The sequence below is a fragment of the Canis lupus genome, chromosome 26, assembly GCF_048164855.1.
Source record: "Canis lupus baileyi chromosome 26, mCanLup2.hap1, whole genome shotgun sequence".
Taxonomy (NCBI): Eukaryota; Metazoa; Chordata; class Mammalia; order Carnivora; family Canidae; genus Canis; species Canis lupus.
Genome location: NC_132863.1, coordinates 6,860,405 through 6,874,707, shown reverse-complemented (window position 1 = coordinate 6,874,707; position 14,303 = coordinate 6,860,405). Strand labels below are relative to the sequence as shown.

The 14,303-nt window shown below is 42.6% G+C and overlaps 2 protein-coding genes across 8 annotated transcripts in view; one reads left to right on the top strand and one right to left on the bottom strand.

Annotated features, from left to right (window-relative positions):
* Positions 1-118: 118 nt before the first annotated feature.
* On the bottom strand, positions 119-8,219 carry RBBP9 (RB binding protein 9, serine hydrolase). Its single transcript, XM_072799942.1, has 5 exons — positions 8,050-8,219; positions 6,845-6,887; positions 5,946-6,051; positions 3,218-3,303; positions 119-2,791 (listed from the first exon to the last, which is right to left on the bottom strand). The coding sequence occupies exons 1-5, from the start codon at positions 8,146-8,148 to the stop codon at positions 2,565-2,567; spliced, it is 561 nt and encodes a 186-aa protein (XP_072656043.1). The 5' UTR covers positions 8,149-8,219; the 3' UTR covers positions 119-2,564.
* A 3,745-nt stretch (positions 8,220-11,964) lies between these two features.
* Positions 11,965-14,303, top strand: part of SEC23B (SEC23 homolog B, COPII coat complex component) — a 38,657-nt gene continuing 36,318 nt past the window's right edge. For 3 of the 7 annotated variants that reach the window (XM_072799877.1, XM_072799878.1, XM_072799879.1), the window contains exon 1: positions 11,966-12,393. Coding sequence is in view for 3 of the 7 variants with exons in the window: in XM_072799880.1 (XP_072655981.1) it covers positions 12,772-12,792 (21 nt within the window). In the remaining 4 variants the exon portion in view is untranslated. Of the gene's footprint in view, positions 12,394-12,426; positions 12,793-14,303 lie in introns of those variants that run through there. The other 4 variants (XM_072799880.1, XM_072799881.1, XM_072799882.1 and 1 more) reach the window with 3 other exon arrangements.

The window sequence follows — 14,303 nt, the reverse complement described above, 5'->3', positions numbered from 1 at the left end:
CCTCCCCTGCCGCCACTCATGATCTTTCTCTCTTTCTCTCTCTCTCAAATAAATAAAATCTTTTAAAAAATAATAATGATCCATAGGGAATCAAATAATCATGAGAGACCATGATTCATAGGTTTAAATGGATAGTTTATTGGAAAAAAAAATGGATAGTTTATGTAGGATTCTTCATAAAACTCCTGAGTTTAGTTTAGTGAGGAGTAAATTTTATGGTGCCATGATTTTTATGGTGATCAGCTGAGTAAATGAGTCCTGTAATTTCAAGTCAAGTGACTTTTACTTTGAACCATTATTACATGGTGGGTAAGGGAAGAATAAAAAATACATGTCCTAGACTACTGCTGTCCCACGAACTTTTTATAATGATGACAGTATTCTGTATCTGCTGTTCAATAGGTAGTCACTTGTGGCTGTTAAGACTTGAAATGTGGCTAGTGTGTGAATGAACTAAATTTTTAATTTTATAGCTGCCTGTGGTTACTGGCTACCATATTGGAGAGTACAACTCAACAATCATACAGGTCTAGATTAATTATAGGAATGAAGAATATCAAAATTATTTCTCATATATATTCATTGCTTTTCTGTGGCAGAAGAAGACAACAAAATATTAACTGTTACTTGTATAACTTTGTAATTTTTTGAGAAAGGAATTAGGAAAACAAGGCCAAGATTAAGTACAGCAATGGCTAATTCCAAATAATTCAAATAGAATCAAACTTTGGTTACAGGCTTGGTCAAATCACTGCTAAACCACCTCTTTAAGAAAATTATTATTCAGTTGATTTTTCTAATTTGCTTTTCACTAACATATCAACTCTTAATTTTTTTAATTATAAAAGTAATACATACATGTTAACTATAACAAATTGAAATAATACCCAGGTGTACAAAATAGAAACACACATATCTAAAATCCCACCACACCATATCTAAAATTCCCATTCCCTAAAGATAATTGCTATTAAAAGTTGAGAGTCTTTAACTTTTTTCTTTGAGCATATTTGGAAACCAAGACTTTTCAGGTTAAAATTATGGCTTTGAATCTCCTTTAGACATAAACAGGGAATTCACATCTTTGCAGCAAACATCAGGTTCTGCAACATCAAGTATGAAGTCACTGCAAAATTGTTTGAGGCAATACTTAGGGATCATAATAGCCAAAAAATGGGAAATAAAGCTTTGTGGGTTTTTTTTTTTTTTTTTTTTGAGGGAATATGATCTGAAGAAAAATTGTAAAATGAGGCTTAAAAGAGAACTGTGGAAGTTAAAGGTAGAACTCTTTATAGAACAAAATCTGAGACATGGAAAGACTTTTTAAAAATTCTTAAGATTTTGTAACAACATCTACATTGTTCCTGTGATTGTATCCTCTGACATTATGTTCATTTCTCAGGCTTCACAGAGAATCTTTTAAGTACCTGGCTAAGTTAATCCTAATGGCAGAAATCACAAATGGGTGGTTTGGATTTTGTGTCTTACACTGTTTGTGAATTTTTTATTTACACTGTTGTTACCAACTTCTATCATCCATATGTACATGTACTGGACATAACTCCTATACATATGAACTGGGTATACAAACATATGTATAGTCCTTAAATATAAAAACCACCGCATGAAGTTTTTTCCTCAAAAAATCAGAAAATTGGGGATCCCTGGGTGGCGCAGCGGTTTGGCGCCTGCCTTTGGCCCAGGGCGTGATCCTGGAGACCCAGGATTGAATCCCACGTCAGGCTTCCGGTGCATGGAGCCTGCTTCTCCCTCTGCCTGTGTCTCTGCCTCTCTCTCTCTCTCTCTGTTACTATCATAAATAAATAAAAAAAAATTTAAAAAAAAAAAATCAGAAAATTGGCAACACCTGCCCCCTTCCCACATGGCAACAATTTAGACAGGGCAAGAGTTCCCCTGTTGCCCTAATCCCCACCACTGTGGTCCAGCACCCATCTGGTTGGCCTTATGCTCAAGTGTATGTACAGGCTGGGCTTATGGTCCCTTGTCTGACCTGGTAGACCCCTGCCTCAGATCTGTATGGATCATTCTCCCTCAACATGAAGGACTGGGGCAGGGTGTCAAAGATGGAGGCTCTAGTCTGGGTTTAATGCCCTGGGCCAGCTCAAAATAGCTAATGGTTTGAGCTCTAAACCAACACAGACCTTAATCACATTTTCTTTTCCCCTCAAAATAGCAAAAGGTGTCTTTCAAAGAAGAGTACCACTCCTACAACATACACGAAACTATTCCGTTTTAGTCTGGACTGGGAATCAGGAAACCTGGAGTCCGTTTGTTTATTCACTTTGGACAAAGGTAGTTAAGCCGTCTTTATGTCCCAAATCAAACAGGAAAAATACTGCTTTCGTTCATAGCAGTTTGTGAGATAATAGATCCTATGGAAAATGGAAATGCTGTTTGTAACTTAATTTGAACATTGAGCTAAGTTTTTCAGAACTTAATTTGATCTGTTTTATGTGTCCACTAATCTGATAACAGATTGTTTTTATCTGTTAATAACCTGGTAATTGCCCTACCCCTATACTGGAATGCAGAAATCATCCTCTCTATGCTGGTACTTTCAGCATAGACTTTATCACACGAATCAGTTCATGAAACTCCATGTTCTGAAAGTGGCCACGGTCAGTGAATTTGTACAATTTGGCTTCCAGCCTATCAGCCACTTCTTGTTGTTCCTTCCAGGGAAGGAAAGGATCATCTGTGGAGCCAAACTGCACAATGTGAGGGCAGTTGGCTTTGATCCTCTCCCACTGCCAGGGACGGTTGAAGTATCCTATGGGAAAAAAAAAAAAATATATATATATATATATGACCTGTTACTGCCCATGGATCATTTCCATTCTAGCCATTGTAAAATATCTAGCAAGGACCATAGCAGAGACACAAAGATTCAAAGCCTAAGTGTGAGTTAGAAGTCCTTTAGTTTGCAAATCTGTAGAGCTTTATACCATAGCTACTTGTGAAGGGGAGTACATGGCTCAGATCAAATCAGGCCTCTAGAGTTCATTAGGAAGTGGTATATCACCTCTCAAAGGACCTAAATTTTATCTTAAGGGCAGTAAATGTTTCTCATATGCTACTAGAGGTGTGTGTTTGTTTGTTTTTGGCCTACCCAAAAGCCAGTGCTCTTTAATCTGAACAGGCAGCCCTGTGACTAGAGGAAAGGCTTTTCTGTATTGGTTTCTACCTTCAAACTTACCACTGGCCTGCTCATTTTCATCCCCCAAGTCAGAGGTGTATGCAGACACTAGCACAATAGCATAAACTCGGTGTGTTTCTGCATACCTGGAGAAAGAGAAATGATGTCAGCTAACACTTAATGTTAAATCTGTCAGAAAATACCTGATTTAGCTTACAAAAGGCAGGTGCTATCAGCTGTTAAGTTTTTTTTAGATTTGTTTAGTTTTTTTAAATTTATTTATGATAGGCATAAAGAGAGAGAGGCAGAGACACAGGCAGAGGGAGAAGCAGGCTCTATGCCAGGAGCCCGACACGGGACTTGATCCCAGGACTCCAGGATTGCACCCTGGACCAAAGGCAGGCGCCAAACCGCTGAGCCACCCAGGGATCCCCAGCTGTTGAGTTTAATATGAACAATAGTAAGGAAACTGTAGAACTATAAGCCAATGGTTAATGGCTTACCCTTGGCTACTTGATGAGCTACTACTCATTTTTCAAGGTGGCCCAAACCTCTTTGGTGATCTTTTCCAAAAATACATAAGTGTAATCATTCTCTTTGATGTGCCTATTAACCTACCTTCAGTATCCATCAGCATCGCTTGGTTGGTTAACCTGTAGATTCAGTCCCAGAGAGCATTTGACTCAGAGGGTTGGTAGGAAGCCCAGGAATCTGCATTTTAAGGCATGACCTCGCCCCCTCCCAACCCATATGACAAATGCAAGTGATCTGTTAACCATATAAAGAACTACTGTACCATGGTGGAAATGTACCTCTTTTGCCACACACTCCACATTGCACTGTAGTACTCATTTGTGTCATATTATACCTATCTTCCCCAATAAACCCTCAGCTCCTTCAAGGCAGTTGTGAACCTTCTTGATCTTTGTGACCCTGGTCACAAAGTGTGCAGTACAGAGCCTGGCAAGCAGACACTCAGCTACCTTTTTGTAGAAAGTTCCCTCTAGGGTAACTTTGTTCTAGGGAACAAAGACTAGGCTAGGGAAAGATGTGAAGTGGTAATAGTTTCAAGAAGCCTTTGTGCCAGGAAAGATTTAGGGTTGGTATTTTGGTTTTGGCCTTAACTTTTGCCCAACTACTTGTTTTGAAAAATTTCAAACCTACAGAAACCTTAGGGGAACAAGAAGCACCTAGATTCATTCACTTTATACCTAAACAAATGTATCCCCTAAGAACAAAGTAGTCTCATATATCCACAGTGCCATTACTAGAGCTAGTACATTCAACATGCAGACAGTAATACTATATTCATTTTACCCCCGTTGTACCAAGAATGTTCTTTAAAACTGCTTTTCAATCCTAGATTGAAGATCATGTACTGCATTTGGTTCTCAAGACTCTCTAGTTACTTTTAAATTTTTTGTTTTAAATGACATTGACATTTTTTAAGAGTTTAAGCCAGTTGTCTTATACATCATCACTAAACAGAATTTGTTTCCTTGTGATCAGAGGTTAAACATTTTGGGCAAGAATACCACATAGGCAATGTGTCCTTCCCACTCCATCATATCAGAGATGCACAATGCCAGTGTCCCTTTATTGGTGAGATTGTGCTTACTTAAAAGTGATAGCTATCAGATATCCATTGTAAAGATGCAATTGTCCCCTTTTGATTAGTAAATTATCTGGGGGGTGGTTCTCTGTGACTATCAATATCCTGTTCCCTGACAATCTTATACATCATAATTTGGCATCTATTTTCTCCTTGCCTACCTTACCTTTAGAAGTTAATTTTTAGGAGGCTATGGATAATCCTGTGCTAAGTTCCAGGGATCTTTACAAAAAAGCCACATCTTTGGTAGCCAGTGACCTGAGAAAAACTCATCTGGCCTTGAGTTGGTACAAATTTCAGTAAAATGGGATTTCTCCATTTTCCAGACAACCCCTAGCAGCTTATAAACACTAAGACTGTACTGAGAAATTCTGTTGCTCCACATTGGAAAGCATTATCTCATAGCTTAGAATGGTGTGGCAGAAAGGTTATGGAATCTGGCAAGGTTCTCTGACATGCAATTCATAGGACACCATGAGTGACTGACTGGGACAAGAGGCTACAAAAAACTACATTCCTGGGCAGCCCTGATGGCCCAGCAGTTTAGCACCGCCTTCAGCCTGGGGTGTGATCCTGGTGACCGGGGATCGAATCCCACGTCAGGCTCCCTGTATGGAGCCTGCTTCTCCCTCTGCCTGTGTCTCTGCCTCTCTCTCTCTCTCTCTGTCATGAATAAATAAATAAAATCTTAAAAAAAAAAAAAAAACTTCCTTTGTCATCCAGCCTAGCAAATACTTAAGAAACCCAAACCTAATATGCTTATTCAGACGGCTAAGTCATCTTCTAGGCCTTATAGGGCTATAGGGAGAGACATGAAGTTCTAACCAAGAACATCAGGAACCTGCCATGAATCCTAAGGATTGGGGGGTGGGGGGGTAGGGTAAACACTCTTCTAGGCACTGACACTTTTTCAGTGTCATTGAAAAAGTCCCAATGGAGGGAAGTTGTGGCTTCAGTGGAAATGATTAGAGTTGGCCTCAGTGGAAAGAGACATTTGAGTAAAGACTTGAAGACAAGAAAGCAATACAAGTATCTAGGAACAGAGTATCCCAAGCTGAACGGCGGCAAGCACAGGCCTAAGGCACGTGAACTTGGCATGTTCAAGGAACTGCAATGAGGTCTGGAACCACTTGGAGCCCACACGGGGCAGGGAGGGGGGATCAGCAAGGATCGCACCTCATGGCTGCAATGGCCCCAGAACTGTGGCCTATGATGACAGTCTTCTCATCACAGTGCAGCTCCGTCTCCATGAAGGGCAGCCAGAGGCTCTCTCGAGCTGTAACTAAGATTTGGGGTAAAGAGACAGTATCATTTGACAGGGACAGTCCTACTGTCTAATGCTGTTTCCCCACCCCCCTTCTAACTGATGACTATACAGTACTTCTCAAGTTAGGAACTGCAGGACCAAATGGGAGATGGAGCTGTTTTAACAGAGCCAACAATTCATGTGTTGCTGTTTGAAAGACTCAAATCTACAGTTTGGTGTTTCTCTCTCTCTCTTTCTACCTACCTATCTGGTTTTGCTTTTATTTCTCACCATGTAAGAAAATACTGAAGTAATAATAAAAACATAATTCTGAAGCTTTAATGTAAACTTTCAAACTCAAGAAAAAAACTCTAGACAACATTCTCAAATTCACATGCCTATATATTCTTTCTTTCCAAAGAGAAAATTCCCGACACAAAGCATGGGCATAGTCAGAACAAAAGTGGCAGTGTTACATTTTGAAATATTCCAATCTCATATAGGTGCTATAAAGTTTCATCATATCTCTGTCTCACATGAGATATTCATAAATTTTGCTTGAAAATATCTGTTGACTTAGGGAAAGTCAAGTTGCTTGCAAAGTTGAAAATTCAATTTTACCAAGCCTAGATGCTTTTCTTGATCCTTACTAGAATTTTCTACAATTTTTTTAGTTTATACTCTTTCCCTCAAACTACTTGCCATCATTCATTCTTAGGTATATATTCCCCTTGGCCTCTTTACCTCGATAATCCTGTTCTCTATCAGGAAACCGGTGAAATCAAAACCCAACAAGATAAGGCTATTTAAAAACACATTTAAAACTTACTTGGGTCAGGCATGTTTTTAGCCAAACACTGGAAACCAGGTATCTATAATATGGGGGGGAGGGGAAAAGCTATAATAAAGAGCTTAATTACAATTAATACTTTGCTAATAAAAAATGAGACACCTGATACAATCTTTATCAATTCAGTAAGTATTTGCTTATACCATGAAATGAAATGAAGTGTTGGTTAAGTGTCATAGGATTACATATGAATAGACAATCCCTCCCAATAAACTCCTTCTGTCTGTAGTTCTCTAGCCAGCTCTGTCGGTCTCTATATACAGAGACCTATATCTGCATTTGTACATCTGTTTGTGGCTGTAGGCACATATCTATAGAGGCATCAGAATGCAGAATAAATGCATTCTAGACAAACTGACCTCGTGTCAGACTGTGCACTAGGAAGAGGTAAAACATGGTACAGAAACGTGGTACAGATCTTTCTGGTTTGTAGCTCTGGCCTTGGTTTTCAGGCATAACCCTGGAATTTTATTCTAGAAATGTACTCTAGAGCTCTAGGGCATGGCAACCCAGAAAGCAGTCCTATTGCCTGGTTATGGAAGAGGTTAAAAAACAAGACAACTACAGTTGGACACTACTTTTATAAAGCTCACAAAGAAGCCAAATTATACCGTTTGAAGTACACACACATAGTTGCAAAAGTGTGTTCATTTTTAAAAGGCGAGCAACTGAAAAAAAAGTTCAGGATGGTAGGGAAATGGGATGAGGGGCATACATGTGGCTTCGAAGGTATTGTTAATGTTACAGATTTTAGTTTGGTGATGGTGCCTCAGGTACTCCTATTTACATATGTTACATCGTTTTTGTATATTAAATATTACATATTGATTTTTTTTTCGATCTGAGGCAGGCAGCAGAGCAGCAAGATGTATAATCATCTAGCATGTGGCAAATCTGAACCAGCGGCAGATGCAGGGAGACGGAGGGGGCTCTAGGAGGTGGTGCTTTGTACCCTCACGACTGAGCTCTCAGAGAAGTCTTCCAGGCTGTTTCATCCACCAAAATTCCGACCACTAGCTCTCGAGTTTGAGACAGGGCCCAGGAAGAGGAACGAAAACACAGAGGGCTTTGCTGCAGGGGGTGTGTTGGGGCGGGGGTGGGGGGCTGGTGGACACACGTGCAAACTTCAGTCCTCCGTCCCTTCCGGCTCCAGACGTCCCAGCGCAGCCAGGCGCGTCTCTTACCTGCTCCAGCCCCTTCTTCACCCAGCCGTACCAGCCGTGGGTGGCCACATCCCCGCCTCCGTTCCCGGGAACAATAACTGCCTTGCTTGGGAGAGCCATGAGCGCAGAGGACCCAGCGTCGCCCAGCAGCCGAGTCTCTGGTCCGGGAGCGCCAGACGGCACACGCTGCGGAGCCGCACCGAGGCATTCTGGGAATTGTAGTTCCGGGGCGCCGGTGGGCCGGCTCCTTGACCCGCCGTCCTTAGCTTACCAGGCCGCTAAAGCAAACTTAACTATTTCCAGCAAAAAGATGTGAATCGCTCCTCACTTGCCTCTTACTAGCGTTCTCGTCCTTTCCCCACCTTATTTAGGATAGGCTGTGACACGCCTAGAATATGTTCTCTCTATACTATAATTGTGATATATTTCTATAGGACAGTGTGTTTTTAGTTCCAAAAATATAGAAATAACCTGTTTATGAGTCGAGGACTCTCGGAATTCTTATTACTTTTCCTTTTAATTTCAAAGCAGTTATTAGTACAATACTTACCGTCAGCCCTGGTTATTGTTTTTCATTGCTTTAAATGCTGTCCTTTTAAAAAGTATCACCAGTGGTGTAGGGCAATGGATAATATTCATTATCTTAATCGATTTGGAGACTATGGAAACTGAGGTAGCAATGAAGCAGTTTACCTATTATAATATTGTAGTCCTGAAATTTTAGGAACCTGTCATACCTCATAGATATATCCAATTCATTTTTTTAAGACTTTATTTATGAGAGACAGAGAGTGAGGCAGAGACCTAGGCAGAGGGAGAAGCAGGCTTCCTGCAGAGAGCCCGATGTGGGACTCCATCCAAAGACCCCAGGATCACTACCTGAGCTAAATGCAGATGCTCAACCACTGAGCCACTCGGGTGCCCCCTTTTATTATTTTTTTTTAAGATTTTTTTTTTCTCTATTTGAGAGAGAGAGCAAGCACAAGTAGGGGGAGAGGCAGAGGGAGAAGGAGGAACAGACTCTCCGCTGAGCAGGGAGCCCCACATGAGGCTCCACCTGAAGACTGCAGGTTCATGACCTGAGCTGAAGTCAGCCCCTTAACTGAGCCACCCAAGTATTCCTATCCAAATCTTTGATATTGAGGTGGGCAAAAGTGTGCATGTATGGTTTTAAATGGGAATAAACGTGGGGCACCTCTGTGGATCAGTTGGTTAAGTGGCTGACTTTGGCTTGGTCATGATTTCTGGGTCTTGGGGTAGAGTCCAGAGCCAGTTTGCCAGCTCAGCAGGCAATCTGCTTATCCTTCCCTCTAATCTCTGCCCCTAGGCTCCTCCTGCTCTCTTTCTCTCTCAAATAAATAAATAAAATTTAAAAAAATAAACAAGATAAACAGGAATGAACGGGAAAGTCCTTTTTATTCCTTGCCCTTCCCATGGACTTACCATGTACATCAGATGGGTTTCAGTATTTGTTATTGAGAAACATTCTTGGGCAATTTATTTTTTGAACAGACACAAGCAGGTGATCAAAGATACACTACCGCACAACCACATTCTTTAGGAAGAGCCAGACATACTCTTTCTTCTTGGACCTTAAACTCTGAATTTTCTCAGGGATCCCTGGGTGGCGCAGCGGTTTGGCGCCTGCCTTTGGCCCAGGGCGTGGTCCTGGAGACCCAGGATCGAATCCCACATCGGGCTCCCGGTGCATGGAGGCTGCTTCTCCCTCTGCCTGTGTCTCTGCCTCTCTCTCTCTGTGTGACTATCATAAATAGATTAAAAAAATTTAAAAAAAAAAACTGAATTTTCTCTAAAAAGTTCAGTATCATTGAATTTTAAATGTAACCTTATTCACTTCAGAAGGAATGAATAACTAAAACACACAACACCATAGATCACCATAGATCAATCTTAAAATAACTATGTTGAGTGAAATATGCCAGACAAAAAAAAGAGTACATACCATATCAATTCCACTTATTTAAAATGGAAAATACCAGAAACACAGGGAAACCTTAATCAGGTTCATTATCCTGATTGTGGTGATAGACGCCAAAACGTACATATTGTATACTATAAATATGTGCAGCTTACTGTGTGTCAGTTATACCTCAATGAAGCTGTTTAAAATTTAAATATAAATTAAAACAAGCAGAGGCATTCTGTAGCCTAGAGATTGCTTGTTTAGTGCTTTTTAGTTCAATAAACAATGACACTCCTTTAACAGGAACCATGGGGTGAAAAAGGATCTATCCTTCCTCAAGATTTGTTTTAAGATTTGTATTTCTTCACACTCACAAGGTAGTTGACTCTTCCTTTGAGGAGAAAAAAAAAAAAAAGGTAATGGCCTCAACTTTCATCTTTCTTAGATTGTCTTTGTCACTAATGATTGCAGATTATGTATCTTTAAAAAAATCATAATGGAATAATCTAACAGTATTCTGGCATAATGTTGTAGGAACATGCAAAATGTAAATTTGTTCCACAGAACTGAATCATTATTCCACAAACTTTTTTAAATAAATTTATTTTTTATTGGTGTTCAATTTGCCAACATACAGAATAACACCCAGGGCTCATCCCGTCAAGTGCCACCCTCAGTGCCCGTCACCCATTCACCCCCACCCCCCGCCCTCCTCCCCTTCCACCACCCCTAGTTCGTTTCCCAGAGTTAGGAGTCTTTTTTTTTAATTTTTATTTATTTATGATAGAGAGAGAGAGAGAGAGAGAGAGGCAGAGACACAGGCAGAGGGAGAAGCAGGCTCCATGCACTGGGAGCCCGACGTGGGATTCGATCCTGGGTCTCCAGGTTCGCGCCCTGGGCCAAAGGCAGGCGCCAAACCGCTGCGCCACCCAGGGATCCCAGAGTTAGGAGTCTTCATGTTCTGTCTCCCTTTCTGATATTTCCCACACATTTCTTCTCCCTTCCCTTCTATTCCCTTTCACTATTATTTATATTCCCCAAATGAATGAGACCATATAATGTTTGTCCTTTTCTGATTGACTTATTTCACTCAGCATAATACCCTCCAGTTCCATCCACGTTGAAGCAAATGGTGGGTATTTGTCATTTCTAATGGCTGAGTAATATTCCATTGTATACACAGACCACATCTTCTTTATCCATTCATCTTTCGATGGACACCGAGGCTCCTTCCACAGTTTGGCTATTGTTCCACAAACTTTTTATATTAAGAATAATTATGTAAAAACAAAGAGCAATTATGTTTCACAGTGTATCGACTTAAAACTAACTGGTGTTCTGTAGGTAATTTAAAATTTTGTACTGGTATTAAGTTGAACTGATTAATGGTAATTCTTGGAGGTCTTAGATTCGTTCTAAGCATAATTTTAAGTTTATATCGCTTTGCTTCTTATTTTTATATACCACAGAGGCTGTATCTCTGGGTCAGATTAATAAACGTACTCATTCCTGTCACTTAGGAAAACGTGTATAATGCCTGTAGTGGCTGTAGAAAGCAGTTTTTTTTTTTTTTTTAAGATTTTACTTATTTATTCACGAGACACACAGAGAGAGGCAGAGGGGAGCCCGATGCCAGACGCGAGCACAGCCTGAGGCGGAGGCAGACGCTTAACCGCGGAGCCACCCGGGCGCCCCAAAGTAGTCTCCTAGGGTGCCAGAGTAGGACAGTTCTCAACCATCCACCTTCTCGAGAAGGATGGCAGGGACAGACAGAGTAAACTGCACTAGTGCCAGTCCCTGCAGAGAACGTGAACCCAACACAGCGAGGAGAGGAGGAAACCTGCTAGTAACTCAAGGAAGCATTCCCTGACCAGTTGAAGTCCCAAATCCGGCGCCAGCGACCGGGGTCTCCCGCCGCCCCGCCCCGCCCCGCCCCGCCCGCGCTGACCCCTCTTCCCGGCAAGCCTCAGCTTCCTCCGCACGGCGCCCCTCCTTTTTCCGGTGCCACACGTCATCATTCTCGCTTCCCTGTAACTAAGGCGATGAGAGGGACTTCCTGCTTACGGGGGCGGTAATCGTGTCGGATCTGGGCGGATCCTTGAGGCCTGCCGGCCCGGCTGCACCTAGGAAGCAGCCCAGCACTGGCGTTTTCTGAAGTGCGAACGTTCAGAGGAACTTGGTTCTGAGGAATTGTGGTTTTGTGGACTAAGGGGCGACTGTCTTGCCCTGTTCCAAGATGGCGGCGCGGCTTCACTGAGAGTCTTGCTTCCGCTCCTCCGCCGCGGAGGCCCTCGTTGATTGGCCAGCGGACGGCGCCGTGGTGTGACGCACAGGGGCGCTGACCAGTGGGCTGAGAGCTGAGCTGGACTTGGCGGTGGGAGCCGGATCCGCGATCTAATAGCGGTGGGTCCTCGCGCGCGCCGGTGAACGGCTCCTGCCCGGTGAGTGCGAGCGCGGGTGCTAGGGGGCCGAGGGCACCGGCCGGACCTCCATGGGGCCCGAGGGGCTTGCTCCCGGGAGGAAGCCTTCTCGCGGCGGGCAGAGGAGCTGAAGCACCCGGTGGCTCAGGGGTCCGCTGAGCGGACGCGTTCTTCGCCTGGCGGGGCGGCCGGCGGGCGTCTGGGTCGGGAACCGCCCGCGTCGCGGGTGCGGGAGGATCCGACTCTCGTTTTAGGGTTGAGCAACCCGAAATGCGGGTGAAATGACTGACTGGTGCTTCGTGGCAGGTGGAACTAGAACCCGGGTCTCCGACTACCTTTCCAGAATTCACCTTTGTTTAAACTTGGCCACTGTGTCCTGAAAAGTTATGCGGTGTTGGGATGAACGGTTCAGTTTTTCGTGTGCGTTTTTTCTTTTTCTTTCGGCAGATACTGCTACAAAATCTGTCAAGTTCTTTCATTTACTCATTCATTTAACTCATCCGTTCAGCTGTTAACCTTTCCAGATAATCTTCTTTGAGAATATGATATGATCGACCGCCCTAGAAAAATACACATTTGCTCTTGCACACAATTCCAGGGGTGTATTGATCCTCTGAAGTCTCCCGTTGGTTTTGTGCCCAGAGTTAAGAATCCATTGTCTAGAAGAGGGGAGGGGAGGAGGCAGTGGGAAACAGAAAGAGCAGCTTTCAGTACGAAGCTGCTTGGGGACCTTGGTTGGAGCCAGTACCTTTTAATAATGAATTGTTTTGAATGGGGAAACAGTTATTTAATGAAGCCTTTAGAGGTACTTGCCGAGAATTGTGATATTAGAACTTGCTCTGATTCCCACCTGAGTTATCCATCCCTTTGCCACTCAGGTAAGCTGCGCAAGTGCCTCCTGCGTAAAGGCTGCTTCTGTTTCCTGCCTTTGCCAGAAATAACAAATACATACTTTAGAGTTTGAGTTAGAGCAAACATTTGGAATATTTGTGGTCTGAGTTGTGTGTAGTAAACTAATTCTTCCATTTGCTTTTCTAGCCATATAAAATCATTCTTTTAGTCCACGTTATTTACAGTATGGCACTTCTTATAACAACAGGGACAGTTATTCACCACTGCATGAAGTGAGCACTAGAGGCTACTAATAATGTGGTTCTTTAATTTGCCTGTTTTTCCATTTTTCTTGAGGGACTTGTTCCCTTAAACCCTAGTGGCTCAGATGTCTGTTAGCCTTAGCCTAGGTGTTAGGACATAAACAGAATGTGTGAGACATTCGGTAGAGTTGGCATTGTGTAGGTTTGCAAGCTTAGTCTATATGGCTATGTTATTTGTTCTTTTAAAAAAAAAAAAACATTTATTTATTCATGAGAGGCAGAGACACAGGCAGAGGGAGAGGAGAAGCAGACTCCTCACAGGGAGCCCAGTACGGGACTCAGCCCAGGATCACACCTGGAGCCAAAGGCAGACACTCAACTGCTGAGCCACCCAGGCGTCCCTACGTGGTTATTTTATTAACCAGAATTTGTTGAAGTATGAGCATAAGCAGCCATGGTGAGGTGAGAAGTCCTGGTGAAGGACTCACTCAGTATGATAGCAAACAGCATTGTAATTTTGGTGGTCCTAAGTGGAAATACTTTGGCTCAGAACTGGTGGTGCTTCTCATTATGAATTAGATTCACACGTCAACATCCAGTTCTGGTCTCCACTGTTAACAAAGAGAGGAGGGGAAAGGGCACAAAACAAGATCACTTGCGATGTAAAATTTATTACGGTGTTCTAATAAAGCAAGGAAGGAAAGGGGTCAGTGAGGAAGGTCACTGGATGCTGAAACAGGGTTTGAGACTTATTCTTGGGCAAGGGGAATTGGAATTGGCTTGGTTGATATGTGTGATTTGGCTTGGTTGATATGTATGATCTATGAGAAGGTTTAC